Source organism: Adiantum capillus-veneris, chromosome 18, assembly GCF_014529385.1.
Source record: "Adiantum capillus-veneris isolate H3 chromosome 18, ASM1452938v2, whole genome shotgun sequence".
NCBI classification, from domain to species: domain Eukaryota; kingdom Viridiplantae; phylum Streptophyta; class Polypodiopsida; order Polypodiales; family Pteridaceae; genus Adiantum; species Adiantum capillus-veneris.
In genome coordinates this window covers 53,236,142-53,250,256 of record NC_140948.1, presented here as the reverse complement: position 1 = coordinate 53,250,256, position 14,115 = coordinate 53,236,142, and the positions used below count along the sequence as shown (strand labels likewise).

Sequence of the window (14,115 nt, the reverse complement as noted above, 5' to 3'; positions counted from 1 at the left end):
TAGAAGCTGTCCATGCACATGCTTGGACGGTTTTTCTAGCTGTCCTGGAGCAGCCAACTAAGTGTTTTGCTGCTTTCTGGCTGCAGTGAAAGATGAAAGAAACTAGAGATTTTGAGCTAACATGGAAATCCATGCGTGTCCCAGATAGTTCGACCAGGTGGTATGGAGCGTCCCACGGATGCATATAAGGAGACTCATAATCTCCTCCTTGCAGAGGCGGACAAATTGTTTGGGGGCCAGGTCTCCAACTTACAGGTGATGCAAGTTTTAAGTGTAATTTCATATCACAAGAGAATTTCAATGCTAGAAGATTGGCTTACAGATGTAGAATGGGCAAACCTAGGTTGCTGAGCTATTGGCAAGCATTGTTGAGAATCCAGATGTCTCTGTGAACAAGATTGTTGAAGCTATTGCTGAGACCACTGCACCTTTGAGACCCATTAAAGAATTGCTTGAAGAAATTCCATCGAAAGAAATTTCTAGCTCAGGGGCCCAAGGATTGAAAAAAGCTAAACCTGTCAAAGCTGATGCTGAAGCACAGAAACCTTCCAAGAAACAAGAAGAGGTTTGATTCAAAGCATTTTCATCAAAGTGTTGATTCCATCCTGTGCAAGTACGTGGACATGCTTACGATTTTGCATTGCTTTACTGTTTGTAGGAAAAAACATCACGTGCTCTTGCTGCCAAAGAGAGACAGGAGAAGAGAATACAAGCTGAGAAACTTGCGGAGGACAAACGTGCCCAAGCTCAGAGAGAAAAGGAAGAAAAGCGCATCCAAGCTGAAAGAGATGAAAAGGAGAAGCAAAGATTGCAGGCATTGAGGAAGAAGTATGAAGAAGAGATTGAAGCAGCAAGGGAGAAAGAGGAGGCAGCCAAAAGTGCTGCAGCAGCTGCTCTTGAAGAGAAGGCAGAATTGGAAAAGAAAGCTGAAGAGATTCGAGCAAAGGCAGAGGCCGCAGCCTTGGCTGCAAGCCAAGCCAAAGCTGTTGAGGCTGCAGTGCTAGCTGCAGCTCGAAAAGGGAACGTGTGAGCCCCTTTACTACAAGAAAGAGCACTGATAGTTGAAGATTTAAGAGATTGGAAACTGCGTGTGTGTGTGTGTGTGTGGATTTACAAAAAAAAAGAGTGTGTTTTCCTTTCCCCCTCTGTATCAGGTGCACTGTGTTTCTCGCCTGACATCACATGTGTGTACATCTGCACGTGCGTGCAAGGGGGGGGGGGGTGGGGTTGGGGGGGGGGGGGGGGGGTTATTTTTTGGATTATGGCCAAGGGCATGGCTGGTTAATGAATTCATCCTTTGGCTGAGAGATACTGGGGCCTCTAGACCATTTGTTCAGAGATGCTTTGCCCTTAATGCCTTTTATTATCACTGTGCTTCTGCTTCATTTTTACTTTGTTAAGGAATGACCTGAATTTCTGATGTTTTTGACAGGCTCTCTTATGAAGAAAAACAAAAGATCATGGAGTCAGTGAGGTTGGCCAGACTCCCCAAGGAATCTGTTCCAGCAGAGCAACCCAAGAAGAAAAAGCAGGCATTTTCTTTTGGAGGAAGAGCGGCACCATCCTCAGTCAACACCGAAACAACAACAGAAACAGAGCCATCAAAAGTAGCAGAGGAAGATAAAGATGCCGAGTCCAAAGTCAAGGCCAAAAAACAAGTTAAAGGAAAACTGATGAAAGATCAAGAAGCCAAGAAAAAGGAAGAGCAAGAGAAGTTGGCGGAAGAGGCCAAGGAGCGTGTGGAAGCTAAACAAAGAGAAGAAGCTAAAGCTAGAAAAAAGGAAGAGGAACTAGCAGAAGCCAAGAAAAAGGAAGCAGAGGAGAAGGCGAAGATAGAAGCTGAAGCTAAACAAAAGGAAGAAGAGTTAGCAGAAGCAAAGAAGAAGGAAGAAGAGGAGAAAGCGAAGAAGGAAGCAGAGGCACTGACGGCACAGGAAGAAGAGAAGGCAAAAGCATTGGCTGAAGAAGAGGCACCCAAACAAGCAGCCATGTTGAAGGCACATGAAGAGGAGAAGGCACAGTCATTGGCTGAAGAAGAGGCGGCAGCCATGTTGAAGGCGCAGGAAGAGGAGAAGGCAAAGGCAATGGCTGAAGAAGAGGCGGCAGCCATGTTGAAGGCGCAGGAAGAAGAGAAGGTAAAGGCATTGGCTGAAGAAGAGGCAGCCAAACAAGCAGCCATGTTGAAGGCGCAAGAAGAGGAGAAGGAGAAGGCGAAGGCATTGGCTGAAGAAGAGGCGGCCAAAAAACAGGTGGTGGAATCCAAGGAAGCAGCAAGTCCTGCACCACGCAGCAAGGGCTTCAGATGGTTCTGGCAGCCAGCCGATCCAGAAACACCAGATGTGGAAGGAACTATTAAAGAGGAGGTAGCTGAGGTGCCTGTAGAAGCTAAACTTTCGGACCAGCTACCCCCCTGTCCAACGCCATTGTCACCATATACAAGGTATCCAATTTTATAAATTCTTCTCCAACTTTTTAATTTAAGGTTGCGATAGATGATTTGCTATATCTATATGGTTGGCAATCTGCTTGCACATATTTTGATCATCAGCAGGTGATGTAGCTTTTGTTGCATCAAATCGGCACAGCAGTGTTCTTACATATTGCGTCAGCAAGCGCACCCATTTGTGATAATTTTGGTAAGCATGCTCCTAGGCGATCAGAAACCTAAATGCAGTATGAGAAATCGAAAAGAGAGTATGCTACTCATAATGCAGATGCAAGCTGCAGGCTTCATACTGTGAAGGCCCCGAGAAGAATTATTATATCACGTAGTCTTGCTAGTTATCGAACCTTCTCTTGCTGTTTTATCTGTGAATATTTCCCAATGATCCTCAAATCATCCCATCCTACTTAAGCCAGGACTATAACTGATTGCAGTACTGATCATGCCTAAGAAGTTACTCAAAAGAAGAAATCAAGGAGGAAATTAGTGTTGTCCAGCATTCTTTGGCAGAAAGTTTAGTGTAATCAAGGCAGAAGACACTGAAGGCATAAAAGCAGAAAAAAATAGGACAACAAATCAACTTTCTTTTAAAGGCCAAAATGGCCCATGCTGATGAAATACTGTCACAAGAATTTAAGCATAATCCTTGAAAAATCCTCAACTAGAATTGAAAAGAAAAAGTTCCCAAATGAATCTAGAGCTGTAGGGTAACAGCTGTTTAACCGTTAATTGCAGTGGCAGTCTCTGCTCAGCAGAGAAGCCCCGTCCTAAAAATAAGGATCAAAAAAAGATGGCCAGCCCATCACTTCCATGTATGAGAGTTTAAGTAGGAATAAACGTGATCACCCTCTACGCATCAATCTTGCGTCGATGCGGATTGTTTTTGTTTTGCACAAAAAGGATTCTTCTGTTTTTGAATTTGCCAAGTGGACTACATCTACCCCATCAAAAGAGTACGAGGCACAAAGGAAAAGGAAGTGATCGGTTATATCAGTGGATGCCATGTTCCATCATGAAGAAATGTGCAAGCTGCCACATTTGAATAAATGCCTAGGTTATGTCTTCGCCATGTCAGAGGTGCCGTATATCCATCACATTGTCCCCTAAGAGTGTGAGTCAGCTCCAGCCCGAAGCTTGCACCATCACTACAAGGGGCTCTGGTCTACCCTCTAAGACCCTAAAAGCATCGGACACGTCACACAAACCAGAGTCCGAGGCTACGGATAAGCTCCTGTAGTCTCTCTCCTATGTCCAAACTTCTGTCAAGAAATCATGCACTGGGAAGTGTTGAGGCAGTCCCGTCTTCTACCCTTCTGTCTTTGACAAACCTCCATCCTTGGAAACCGCTTTTTCTTGGTCAAAACTTGAGAGTCTAAAACTCTCTGAACTGTGAATCTAACACCAATCTTAGTGTATGGCAACCCTTTGGGGTAATCTAGCTCTGATCTCACAGGGGCACTTTTCTCGAGCAGAGGCCGTTGCCTTCTCCTGCTCCCTCGTCAAGAGAGAACGACCTGCAACCAAACAATCATAGATCAAACAATCTAAACATGAAAAGCATCACTTGTCAAGACCCAGAGAACTCCGTATAGAGAAAACCTTCTCCTTACACCAGAAAGTTGTGTTAAGGGGATCCTTCTTGTTGATCAGCCTCATCCATGACGTCTGTGGGGTGAAAACAGAGAAAAACGGTAGCTTGTCACGACAAAAACAATCCTCGGAAGCTTTTCTTCGCGATAGGCTCTAGCTACATATCGGCCTTCCAGCACACATGCAGATGATGTGACAGGCTCAACTTGTTGCTTGCTTCTTTGGTTCGTGCACTGTCTGTATACACATTTGTTTAAACAAACACGTCGTGCAAACAGTTGCACACGTGCACGCCTAATGATAGACCATCGATTCTAATGTGCGCAAGCTCGAGTTTGAAATCGGCTGTGTGAGTAGAGAAGTGTGTGCACACACACCTGTGTGTAGACATTTTGTATGTTTACATTTTTGCGCATACAATTGTTCACGCTGAAACCTAGTGAATGGGAGCAGGGGGACTGCCACATTTGCACGCAGCCCGAAATATATCCCGAGCCCGATGGAAGTGTACTCAACCATGGCAACATTGATACACTTGGGGCAGCCATATGGAGGTTTGGGAGCATCTTCATTAATGCCGAAATCTGCAGCAAACTCTCCTCAGAACTAGGGCACCAAGAATCTGTTCCAAAAGTGGGAAGGAGGGCTGTTTTTATGGCACGGAAGACAGCCTGTAACAGTAGAAGTGCTTTTCCTCAAGTGGTAGCAATAAGGGAAATTGAGAGGTGCCCTCTAAAAGTGGGAACGGGAAGAGCGATCGTGATGTAGAAAGTGAAAAGATAGAGCTGTTGAATTTATAAAAAGAGGCTAGTTGATTATTTTTGCAAAACTCGTTAAACATTAGCAGATAATCCTTACGCTTGCACGCAACTTCCTAGGCGTCCCATGATTTAATCTCATGCACAAATGCAATGCCGGCATAAACTTGTTTGTGGAAAAGCACCTACTTGTCTCAAAAGCAGCTCTCTTTTCTGAAAGCAACTGCATTCCCTCAAAGCCTCTTGCGGGCATTGGTTAGCTGTTTAGAATCTACTCAGATCATGGAATATTACAGTCTCAGTGCTCTTGTGACACACTGGAAATACCCATAACTTGGTCTCTTATTTATTAAACGTACGGAACAAATCCTTAGCAACGCTGTAAGTCACCAATCCCACGATGCATCAGAAATGTCCGTTCCGGATGGTCAGATGCCCCTTCTCGATTCTCTGTGTCACCCATCCAATGTGATGTACGAGAAGTACCAGTCTCAGGTGGTCCAGTTGATATTCCCTTTTACAGTGGTGCTCTAATTATTCTCTTAGAATGACGCACAAGGAATACCAGTTCCAGGATTGCTCCAGGGATATTCTCTCTCCGATGCTCTAGTCATCCTCTTATGACGCATCCAAATTATATTCTGTCACAAATGGAGCAATTGATACTGATGATTCCTTTTAGAATTACATTTCTTAAGCTATAGTTAATTTAGCAACACAACAATCCTTCCATTCAAGCCATGTGCAGGTCATTTCAAGAGCAATAATAGCATTGCTCTGGAGGTGCAATCTGTTGGAAATCACTCACTTCTACTTCTGATAAGGCATTCTAGCATGTTTATGGATAGTGCTTTGCTCTGAGCCGTGGCTAGCCACCCAGTGCATGGCTACCTGCGGTCTCTAGGCAAGTGGACAGGCAATTATCTTTTTGAGTGTGCAATACACCCCTAAGATAGATAGAGGGAGAGAGTGCACCAAATTTTGGTCCTTTTCCCTGAGAGATATGACGGTCGTGCTTCTTGAAAGCATCTTTTGGTAATGTTTAACACTTCTTCCCCCTCTCATTTTCTCCTCTTCTAATTAGTGTCTGGTATAGTAGGCAACCTACTGATGAAACTGGTTGGTACTTCAAATACAAGCGGTGGATAACTGGATAAACTTGAAACACAACTGTGAATTGAAAAAAGAATGGTGGTATTTCTTTATTTTAATGAAAAAGCATCTGCCTTTTCTTCTGTCCTTGTGAATTGCCACATCAGCACTGGCCATCCCTCTGCCTCAGTCCCAGTAGCCTACTTTTGCAGCTTGTGTCGAGACCTGAAGATTTTTTAGTGTTTCTTTATTCAGTATTGAACAATTAGGATACAGAGACTAAATTTGGCACTTACATCAGAAGGGTTGAAACTTGAAAGAGCCTCCTTCACAGACAAAACTTACATGCATTGCTGTGCAGGTATCCAGGACTAAAGCCCCCAGCTCCTCCCATTGCAAGTGCTCCTGCACCCAAACCCGCTGAAGCGGCACCGCCCAAAGCAGATCCTGTTAGATCAGAGGTCAAAGCTGTAGCTCAGGCAACAGCAAAGGTGGAACCCCCACCTCAGGAAGAGCCTGCGGTCATTCCTGAAGCGCCAAGTGAAGACATACAGGATGACATTGAACCTCGAACACAAAAAATACAGGAAACTGCAGAAAGAGAGCGAGAGGCATTGGAGAAGGCACAGACAACATTTGTTTTCAAGTGGCCTTGGCAGAAGTTGGAAGAAACAACTGTAGACGAGCCCGCTGCCGCCGTGAAGGAGGAGAAGCCTGCTGCTTCCCAAGAGCCTGTGTCTTCGGTTGAAGCGCAAGAGGCTGTGCCTATAGCTATTACATCGCAAGAGAAAACTGACACACTGCCTCAAAGTTCAAGGCCCCTATCTCCCTATGCACAGTATGGACCATTTAGCATGTGGCTTTTCAAGAAGCTTCTTATAAAACTCATTGAAATGATGGCACAAGCTTATTAGTGTACCCTCTATGCAGGTTTCCCAATTTGAAGCCTCCAAATCCACCAAAACCATCCTCAGCAACAAACTTAAAACCAGTGGAGATGTTACCAAGTTCTGCAACTAACTCGAAGCCAGTGGAGATGCCAGCAAGTTCTTCAGTCCCTTTGTCACCATATGCAGGGTGAGTTTCTTGGTTGTTATGGGTATATCAATATGATGGCACTGAACTTCCTTCAAAATGCAGGTTTCCGGATCTTAAGCCACCAACATCTCCAGCACCGACAACGTGTCCAGCACCAGCACCGGCACCGGAAGGGAATGGAGCTGTGCAAAGTGTGGACTCAAATGAAGAAGAGAAGTTACCGGAACCTGCTGCTGACAGCGGATTCAAGTGGCCATGGCAGCAATAAGAGTCGAGGTTTAGTTTTGCGGCAACAGTGCTTCCTTCTCTCTCTGTCTTGCTGTTCCCACAGGCATTTGTCTGGATGCTTGAGAGTGGAGCTGTGGATGTTTGTAGTGTAACCCAATTGAATGCATTGTCGCAGGAAAGCCCCAATCTGTCAAGAAAGAAACCCACTTATTGCGCAGGCAGTAGGATGGAGGGCAGTACTCAATTCAGTGGCATCTTCTGCTAAATCAGCAAAATGCTCAGACATATGCCCCGTTTTTCCTGCTTTGCTTGGCAGTCGCCTGTATTGCATTCTTATTCTTGCCTTTTCTGATTTCCATGAATCCTTTTGCCCTAATTTAAAGTACAATATTGTAACGTAATATAAAATGGGCGTTCTTTTCCAGCAGTACATTAAATGTCATCCTAAATCAAACTAGGTACACTAGTATGGCCGCGGCCTCTCTCTCTCTCTCTCTCTCTCTCTCTCTCTCTCTCTATCACGTGCATGGCAACCTCTCTCTTAGGGTACGCACATGCACCCTCCTCGGCTTGCATCCGGTCGAAAACAGCTAAAGGGCCCACCACGCCCCTGCGCATTTTCCACCGTTTTTCTACCGCAGCTATCAAAACTGCAATCCACACTACACTGCCGTTTATAGCCGTTTGGCATTGGTGGGGAAGCGCGAACATTGCCGATCGGCGTACGCCCTTTGCATGTCTCGTTGACTTTGGAAAAAGAGTAGAAGATGATCGCCGTCATCAACTATCCAGCATGTATGCAAGTGCCGACCGATGGCCTGCCGTTCATAGCGTCACTGTTTTCCTGCCGATAAGTCTGCATGTGCGCAGTCTATCTCTCTTTGTCTCACGCAGTCATCAGGGCTACATGCCACACTCGCCGAGTCAACCTTCTTGCTCCATTTTCTCAACGTCAATAAATTTCCATGAATAAATTGCTAACATCTTCCCTCATAGTTGTGTGTGTTGCTCCCAATATCCCCTCCTTTGACATAGCCTTGCTTTCCACCTATGTCGAGCCTCAAATAGGCTTATGTGGTTAGATAACTAATGACTATTGAGAGCAAGACCAAGATACATGTTCATTCAAGGCCTCGTTGTGGTGGATCTTGCCTCTGCCAACCAATGGCCTTATTAACCAAACAATGCAAGGCTACAGTCTCACACGACACATCCACATTTGTCGGCCTACGACATGCGTCCTTGGTGCTACCTATCTTATACTGCCCTGGCAGTGCCCTTGTCTCGTGCTACCATCGCCAGGCAATCTAGCATTACCAAACTCTTGTGCCCTTGAGGGGCTAATCGCCACCACATTTTTTTCCCGTTTTTCCATAGATGGCACGAACTCAAGAACAAAGGAGTAAACGTATAGCAGCTAGATAGGCTTGAGTGAGCTAGCGCTAGCATCAGTAGCCTCCCAAATGCACGTGTGTATGTGCGCACATGCGTTTGTCCCTGCAGGTTGCAATGGCTCGATTCTAGAACACCTTCTTTCCACACGGGTGCGCACATCCACTGCCACAGCTCCAGTTAGAACCTTTTTGAGAGAGAGAGAGAGAGAGAGTTCAACAGCTTTGCCGCCTGAGTAGCCATGTCCTTTCAAATTCATGCGAGAGAGAGAGAGAGTCGAACACCTCCGCCTCCTGCATATCCATGTCTTTGTGCAGGCTCTAGAGAAGAATACCTACAACGTCGTCTTCACCTACCCGTAGCATCAAAACAAACAGCTTGATGGCCTTGCAGCACCATGAAGAGGAAGGGGGATCAGAGAGAGATTACGTACATTTAGAGTACATGATCAACCAGTTTGTGCATGTTGGAGTTTTTTGCTGCTGTGCCGTGAGCAAGAAGGCAAGAACGCCCCTTGGGCTCCTACAACGCCACCGCACTTCACCTTATTTTGGGTTGCATACGTGTAGTTGCCTAATGCTGCCTACCAGCCGCTAAAGGAAAGCTGGGCACATGCGAGCCTGGAAGTGGCTCTCACCTATATTCTCGACTGGAGCTCTTGCTGTGTTCTTGGAGGTCTGCCGCTTGCAAAAGCCGGAGCTTGTTAACATTGTAGAGAGAGAGCGTTGGGAGAAAGAGATTGCTTAGAAGTGTAGAGTTGTGCCCATGAGAGAGAGAGAGAAGGGAGCTTGAGTCTGACACAGTAGTGCATCGTTGCAGCCTGTTTTTGGTTGTGGGCACCCTACATGATCAACATGAGCACATCCCCAACACCTTACTCTGTTCACGATGCAACTGATGAAGAAGCCATGAAACCTTGTGTATGTGAAATCATAATCAATGTACAGGATCGCAAAGTCTCTATCTTCTTCTCTATTAATTGCTGATCACAGGGTATTGTAATGCTCTCTCTCTCTCTCTCTCTCTCTCTCTCTCTCTCTTCCGTACTCCACACTTCAGCTATTAGCTCTTTTCCACACACCACTCACACAGGACGCACTCCCCCTCCCCCGGGACTATGCCTCAGAACCGTTGGTATGATGATGAGTGCAGAGAGCTATACCGACGCCTCCGTGCACGGCGAGCTTTAGGAGAGATCACAGAGAGAGAGGCCAGACGGCATATGAAGACGCTGACACGCCAAAAGCGGCGAGCATTCGAAGAGGCACAGGAGCTTGAGCTATACCGCCTATTCATGAGCATGGATAGCGCGACGGCATGGCGCACCCTGCGCGAGCCACGTCCAACTACAGCTATTGAGGACCCACAGATATGGCATGACTATGCAGAGCGACTGTATGAGGTGCCAGGGCAGCCTCCTATCCCACAGCCACACGAGCCACGCCCCACGTGCTCCTCCTTTTTTACAGCAGAGATGGTAGAGAGGGCCATACGCCGCATGCAACATAGACGATCAGTTGACCATACTGGATTACAGAGTGAGCACATCATTTATGCGGCCTCCACTATAGCCCCGTTGATTGCATATGTCTTCAACCGAGCTATAGGGGAGGGCTTCCCAGAGGAGTGGACACAGCACACCATAGTGCCTATCCACAAATCTGGCGACACCCTGAACCCAAGGAACTACAGGACTATCATGATTGGCCACACGATGGCCAAGCTATATGGAGCAATACTTGAGGCACAGCTCAGCTGCTACGCAGAGATCGAGGGCTTACGAGCTCCAGGCCAGGCAGGTTTCAGACGAGCTTTTTCCACCACTGACCACATCTTCGTTCTGCGCTGCCTCATTGATGGGGCAAAGGCGCCGAAGAACAGGCTTTACTGCTGCTTTGTGGACTTCCGCAAGGCCTTTGACACAGTCCCACGCGAGAGACTCTTCCAGCGCCTTCACAACATTGGGATACCAACAGAGATGATTTGGGCCATATATGTTCTCTATGAGAGGGTGACGGGTCGGGTTCGTTGCCTAGGCGGGTTTTCAGAGACCATTGCTAGCACCATTGGTGTTAAGCAAGGATGCCCACTCTCCCCGACACTCTTTGGGCTCTACATCGACGAGATCTCCGACTACATACTGCGAGCAGGGGGAGAGGGGAGCGACTTGGCAGGTACTCCGGTCCACATCATGTTATATGCTGATGATATTGTGTTGATTTCAGAGTCACCCGAGGGCTTGCAACGCCATCTTGAGGCCTTGGACGAATTCAGCACACACAGGGGGTTGACTGTGAACCTTGGCAAAACCAAGGTTATGATCTTTCACACATCCAGTGCAGTGAGGAGCGCCGCCACCTTCACAACAGCAGGAGGACAGGTTGATGTAGTCACCTCCTATGTTTACCTTGGCATCACATTTACCAGCCTACCAGGACCCTTCACTATGAGGCAGGCTGCTGTTGACAGGCTCACCCGAGGATATGCAGCTCTGGCCATGCTAGAGCGGAGATGCCACGAGGCACACTTTCAGGAGCCTCGCACGAAGGGGTGGCTTTTCGACACCTTAGTCACCCCGGCCTTGATGTACTCGGCGGCGGTATGGGCACCAGGATTGACAGCTGACCAGTGGACACAGCTTGAGAGACCACAGGTATGTATGATCTCACGCTTGCTCCGCAGCAAGAAGACAGTGCCACATGACATTATTAGAGCCGAGCTCGCCACACCACCTATGGTTGTAGAGGCACTATTCCAGACAATTTGCTTCATCCAGAGGATGAGAGAGCTACCTCCTGACAGACTTACCCGTAGAGCATTTGAGGCAGCTATACGGCTATCAGAGAATGGGCATGAGAGAGCATGGTACTCACAGGTCAGAGCATGGTTTGAGGGACACGGTCTTGACATGGAGAGCCTACCACCATTCCAGTACGACCCCCATTCACCATATGTTCACCTCTCTCGCAGTGAGAGGAACTTGGTATTGAGACAGGATCTGTGGCAGCTATACACTAGGAGAGTCTGGGAGACACCTGGCTTGGGGACGAGGATGTCAGATTACAGAGACCAGTTTCTCACCATATTGTCTGGGGGGTTCATACAGAGACCACGCTACATGGACACATATATGCCACATAGCTCACGGGTGGCGATTGGTCAGCTGAGAGTGGCTTCACACAGGTTAGAGATTGAGATCGGGAGACATACTGGTGTTCCCAGGGAGGAGCGAATCTGCAGAGCCTGCACAGAGGAGGTGGAGAGTGAGGAGCACTTTGTATGTAGATGCAGAGCATACACTGAGATCAGAGGCAGGTATGAGGCCTTATTCAGAGGACAGCCCACTCTCCGAGAGATCATGGAATCTCGAGATCAGAGACAGCTCGGACGTTTCTTACTAGAGATACAGAGCCATCGGGACACACTACTACAGCCACACACAGCTACACAGACAGAGGGGAGACAGTCGCAGCTCACAGACTTCTTTCAGAGGATTTCTGCCCCTCCCTCACCAGACACTCAGAGGGGAGTGACACTCCCACAGGCGGAGGTGAACCGAGCTAGACGACGACCACGAGTCATAGGCTACAGGGGCGCGAGCTCCCACCATCGACAGATCGAGGAGATCCGAGCCCGGGAGCGCCGTGCCACTGAGGAGCGAGTGGCCCAGATGAGGGCCGACCTGACAGCCTTCATCCGGGTAGCCTTGGCACCAGACCCGCCCATGTACCACATCTTACATCCCCCCATTAGTACAGGATGGAGCTAGATAGCTTGATGCACTCTCATGATTGTACTACCTTGAGCATATAGACATGCATACACCCCTAGAGATAGAACTCCATCCCTCCTCAGATACTGCACTACCTACATTCAGTTCAGTTTTGTATCAGTTTTGTTTCATTTGTCTTTCCGATAGACGGATGACATACACACCATGTACATTTGATTTGTCTCATAGGCCGATTTCGGCCTGACATAGACGTTAAAAATCTTTCTTTCTTTCTTTCTTTCTCTCTCTCTCTCTCTCTCTCTCTCTCTCTTCAGCTTTGCGGCAGACCCAGCTAGTCCAAACGATGCAGATCCTTAAACACAGATGCATGAAAATAGAAGAAGAACTTCTAGGGTTAGCGGACGTGAGACGGGGCATAGGTGTTGGCATGGGAGCTGTCGGCCAGGAGAAACCATAGCAGGTTCGACATAGCTGGAAGAGATCTTTCCAACTTGTTGATCTTCGTCCCAACTCCCAAGCCCTCAAATGTCTCTTTGCTTTTGTTAAATAGACTCGTCTCAACTATTCATGCTTTGCTTCCATTGTGCTTTGAGGAGAACCCATATCTCCCAGTTTCTCAAATTGCGGGGCAAACGATGTCGAGCCCTGTGGGCAGTGGGCACTGAGTACCTCGGGTTGCGGGGTCGAGCTAGCGTTCGAAAGGTAGGGTTGAGAACTTGAGACTCAAGAGTAGTGGGTCTGTTCCATTGTAGCTGCATGGATATGCAACCATGTGGATCACAAACCTGCGCGCGTTTTTTTTAATTAGAAAACCTGCGCTTAGCCTGCTCGATGCATATTACTCGCAACTTGAGGGGAAGGTTGCCAACATGCATTCAGTGAGCATTGACATGCCACTGCCACTGCCACTGCCACGCTGGCCAAAACGAGGAGGAAGGGTAACGGGTTAATAGAAAGGGAGCCGGCATGTGCAGCCACGTGGAGGTCGCAACTTGAGGGGAAGGTTGCCAGCATGCATTCAGTGAGCATTGCCATGTCCACGTTGGCCAAAACGAGGAGGAAGGGTAACGGGTTAATAGAAAGGGAGCCGGCATGTGCAGCCAAGTGGAGGTCGCAACTTGAGGGGAAGGTTGCCAGCATGCATTCAGTGAGCATTGCCATGTGCCTGCCACTGCCACGTTGGCCAAAACGAGGAGGAAGGGTAACGGGTTAATAGAAAGGGAGCCGGCATGTGCAGCCACGTGGAGGTCGCAACTTGAGGGGAAGGTTGCCAGCATGCATTCAATGAGCATTGCCATGTGCCTGCCACTGCCACGCTGGCCAAAACGAGGAGGAAGGGTAACGGGTTAATAGAAAGGGAGCTGGCATGTGCAGCCATGTGGAGGTTGACCTTCTCTTTTTAATATAGATAATAATAATAATAATAATATAATATAATATAAGATGAGACGAGATGAGATGAGATTTGGCGGGTTTCATTAAATCCTTTGCCCTCAATTAAAAGCATTAGCACGTAAATGAATGGTGTTCCTTCTACTATGTGTGTTTTAGCTGTGCTCGAAAAAAAGTATTTTCCAAAACCTTGACAAACCTACATATGAGAAAGTTTAGAGGTAAAATGACTAAATTTGAAGGTTTTTACATTAAAAGTTTGTAGGTTTCTTTATCTTCAAATTTAAAATTTAGAGGTAAATATCAAAATTTGTAGGTCAATCTATACTCTTTATAATCGAACTTAAAATTTTTGAGCAAGGAGAAGGCATCCACATGTCACACTCTCCTGCATTTCAAAGAAAACCTTAAGAAATGAAAATTAGAAAATGAGAAGACTTCTATAATCC

The 14,115-nt window shown here is 47.2% G+C and overlaps 1 protein-coding gene across 1 annotated transcript in view; it reads left to right on the top strand.

Annotated features, from left to right (window-relative positions):
- Nucleotides 1-7,579, top strand: part of TIC62 (NAD(P)-binding Rossmann-fold superfamily protein) — a 31,504-nt gene extending 23,925 nt beyond the window's left edge. Inside the window, exons 8-14 of the mRNA XM_086488662.1 lie at nucleotides 145-255; nucleotides 344-565; nucleotides 659-1,026; nucleotides 1,433-2,440; nucleotides 6,245-6,721; nucleotides 6,814-6,960; nucleotides 7,024-7,579. Of these exons, the coding sequence (XP_086344788.1) occupies nucleotides 145-255; nucleotides 344-565; nucleotides 659-1,026; nucleotides 1,433-2,440; nucleotides 6,245-6,721; nucleotides 6,814-6,960; nucleotides 7,024-7,189 (2,499 nt within the window). The 3' untranslated portion in view covers nucleotides 7,190-7,579. The remainder of the gene's footprint in view (nucleotides 1-144; nucleotides 256-343; nucleotides 566-658; nucleotides 1,027-1,432; nucleotides 2,441-6,244; nucleotides 6,722-6,813; nucleotides 6,961-7,023) is intronic.
- Nucleotides 7,580-14,115: the final 6,536 nt, after the last annotated feature.